This window comes from Morus notabilis, unplaced genomic scaffold (assembly GCF_000414095.1).
Source record: "Morus notabilis unplaced genomic scaffold, ASM41409v2 Scaffold1623, whole genome shotgun sequence".
In the NCBI taxonomy this organism is placed as follows: domain Eukaryota; kingdom Viridiplantae; phylum Streptophyta; class Magnoliopsida; order Rosales; family Moraceae; genus Morus; species Morus notabilis.
The window spans coordinates 126,850-128,296 of record NW_010366286.1 but is presented as its reverse complement, the minus strand read 5'-3'; the positions used below and the strand labels follow the sequence as shown (position 1 = coordinate 128,296).

Below are 1,447 nucleotides of genomic sequence, written 5' to 3'. Positions count from 1 at the left end.
TGTGATTTTGATTTACATCTTGTTCCGCATTTTCAGGGTCGATTTCACTTACCGGAATCCCATCTTGAAAGTATTGTGTCATAAATCTATCATCATGCTGAAACATGCGTATGAAGTTATGTATGACCGCACAAGCAATAGGTATTTTTACCTGTTTCTTCATTGGGTAGTTGTTAATAATCTTGAGAATGCGAAACCTTGCTTTCCACACCCCAAATGTGCGCTCGATACAATTCCGGAGCGATGAATGCGTGTAGTTGAACAACTCCCGCTCGCTACGAGGTCGTCCTCGGCGTGCCCTATACTCTTGCAAGTGGTACGTATTACCACGGTATGGTGCTAGGAAACAACCTCTGTTTGCGTAGCCTGAATCTACCAAATAAAATTTGCCGACAAAATCATCCGTGAAGATAATTAAATTCCAACTTTTTACCACTTAACAATGTAGAAACGATGTTTACCTTCAGGAGGAGTTGGAAACTTTTTGTGTCGGCCATCAAGGGCTGATTCAAGCACGCGGGCATCATGTACAGATCCCTCCCATCCAGCAAGCATGTATGTAAACTTCATGTCAAACGAACATACACCCAGAACATTTTGAGACATAAATCCCTTCCTATTTCTCCATACCTCTGGATTGTCGGGCGGCGGAACGCAAGGAACGTGTGTCCCATCAAGTGCACCAACACAGTTCTGCAAAGTAAAAGTAGATTAGTCCAAACAAGGTTATGTAACATAAACGAAAGAATAATCAAGTAAAATGTTATGTTGACTTACATCAAACCAAGGCCTGTACTTGCTCCCACTAGTTTCAATGAACGGGTCGATAGTGTTAAAGTATGGGGGCACAATAAAATCATGTCGTAGTCGATATATGGCATTTAGTACAATCATAAAATACTTTGAGATTGTCGCTCCTGAATGCTGCCACTGATGTTGCGTCTCCCTATTACTTTCGCTTTGGCACACAATTGTGAGGAAAATCATCAGTTGTTCATCCACGTTCATATTTCTAGTACTCTTTAACAGATTCTTTTGTTCAAGTAACCAACTCAACCGCTTGAAGCAATCAGTTCTCATTCTTATCTTATTGTAGATCACTAGTTCGTGCCCATCTAACAGATCACCAAGACGTTGATGACCTGTATAATGACTATTATTTCTTGGTCTTGGAAGAGGTCTTTCCAAGAAGTCGTCGCAACATACCCACACTGCGGCAGCACCAAGTACGAAGTCATCTTCAGAGTCGGAATCACCATTCACGGGGTGGGTGTTTCCTTGGTTTGATGGGCTGGCATTCGACATGGTACCTGAAAGTGGTATATGCTCTACAATACCAATATGCAACAAATAATTTGACAACAATTGAACAATAACAATTCTCCAAAGTAAAACCTGTCTCATAGTGTGAAAACAAATGTCATTAACGGGAAATGAAAGGTAGATA

At 41.1% G+C, this 1,447-nt stretch overlaps 1 protein-coding gene across 1 annotated transcript; it reads right to left on the bottom strand.

Moving 5' to 3' along the window:
• Nucleotides 1–48: 48 nt before the first annotated feature.
• On the bottom strand, nucleotides 49–1,305 carry LOC112093895. Its single transcript, XM_024173372.1, has 4 exons — nucleotides 778–1,305; nucleotides 462–693; nucleotides 152–372; nucleotides 49–63 (listed from the first exon to the last, which is right to left on the bottom strand). The coding sequence occupies exons 1-4, from the start codon at nucleotides 1,303–1,305 to the stop codon at nucleotides 49–51; spliced, it is 996 nt and encodes a 331-aa protein (XP_024029140.1).
• Between the last annotated feature and the right edge of the window lie 142 nt (nucleotides 1,306–1,447).

Bases quoted from the DNA above. Each gene is read 5' to 3' on its own strand.
- LOC112093895 (XM_024173372.1), bottom strand. From the start codon at position 1,305: ATGTCGAATGCCAGCCCATCAAACCAAGGAAACACCCACCCCGTGAAT. The intron at 694-777 runs GTAAGTCAACAT...TTTACTTTGCAG, and splicing joins AGTACAGGCCTTGGTTTGAT to AACTGTGTTGGTGCACTTGA. The intron at 373-461 runs GTAAACATCGTT...TTTATTTGGTAG, and splicing joins GTTTCCAACTCCTCCTGAAG to ATTCAGGCTACGCAAACAGA.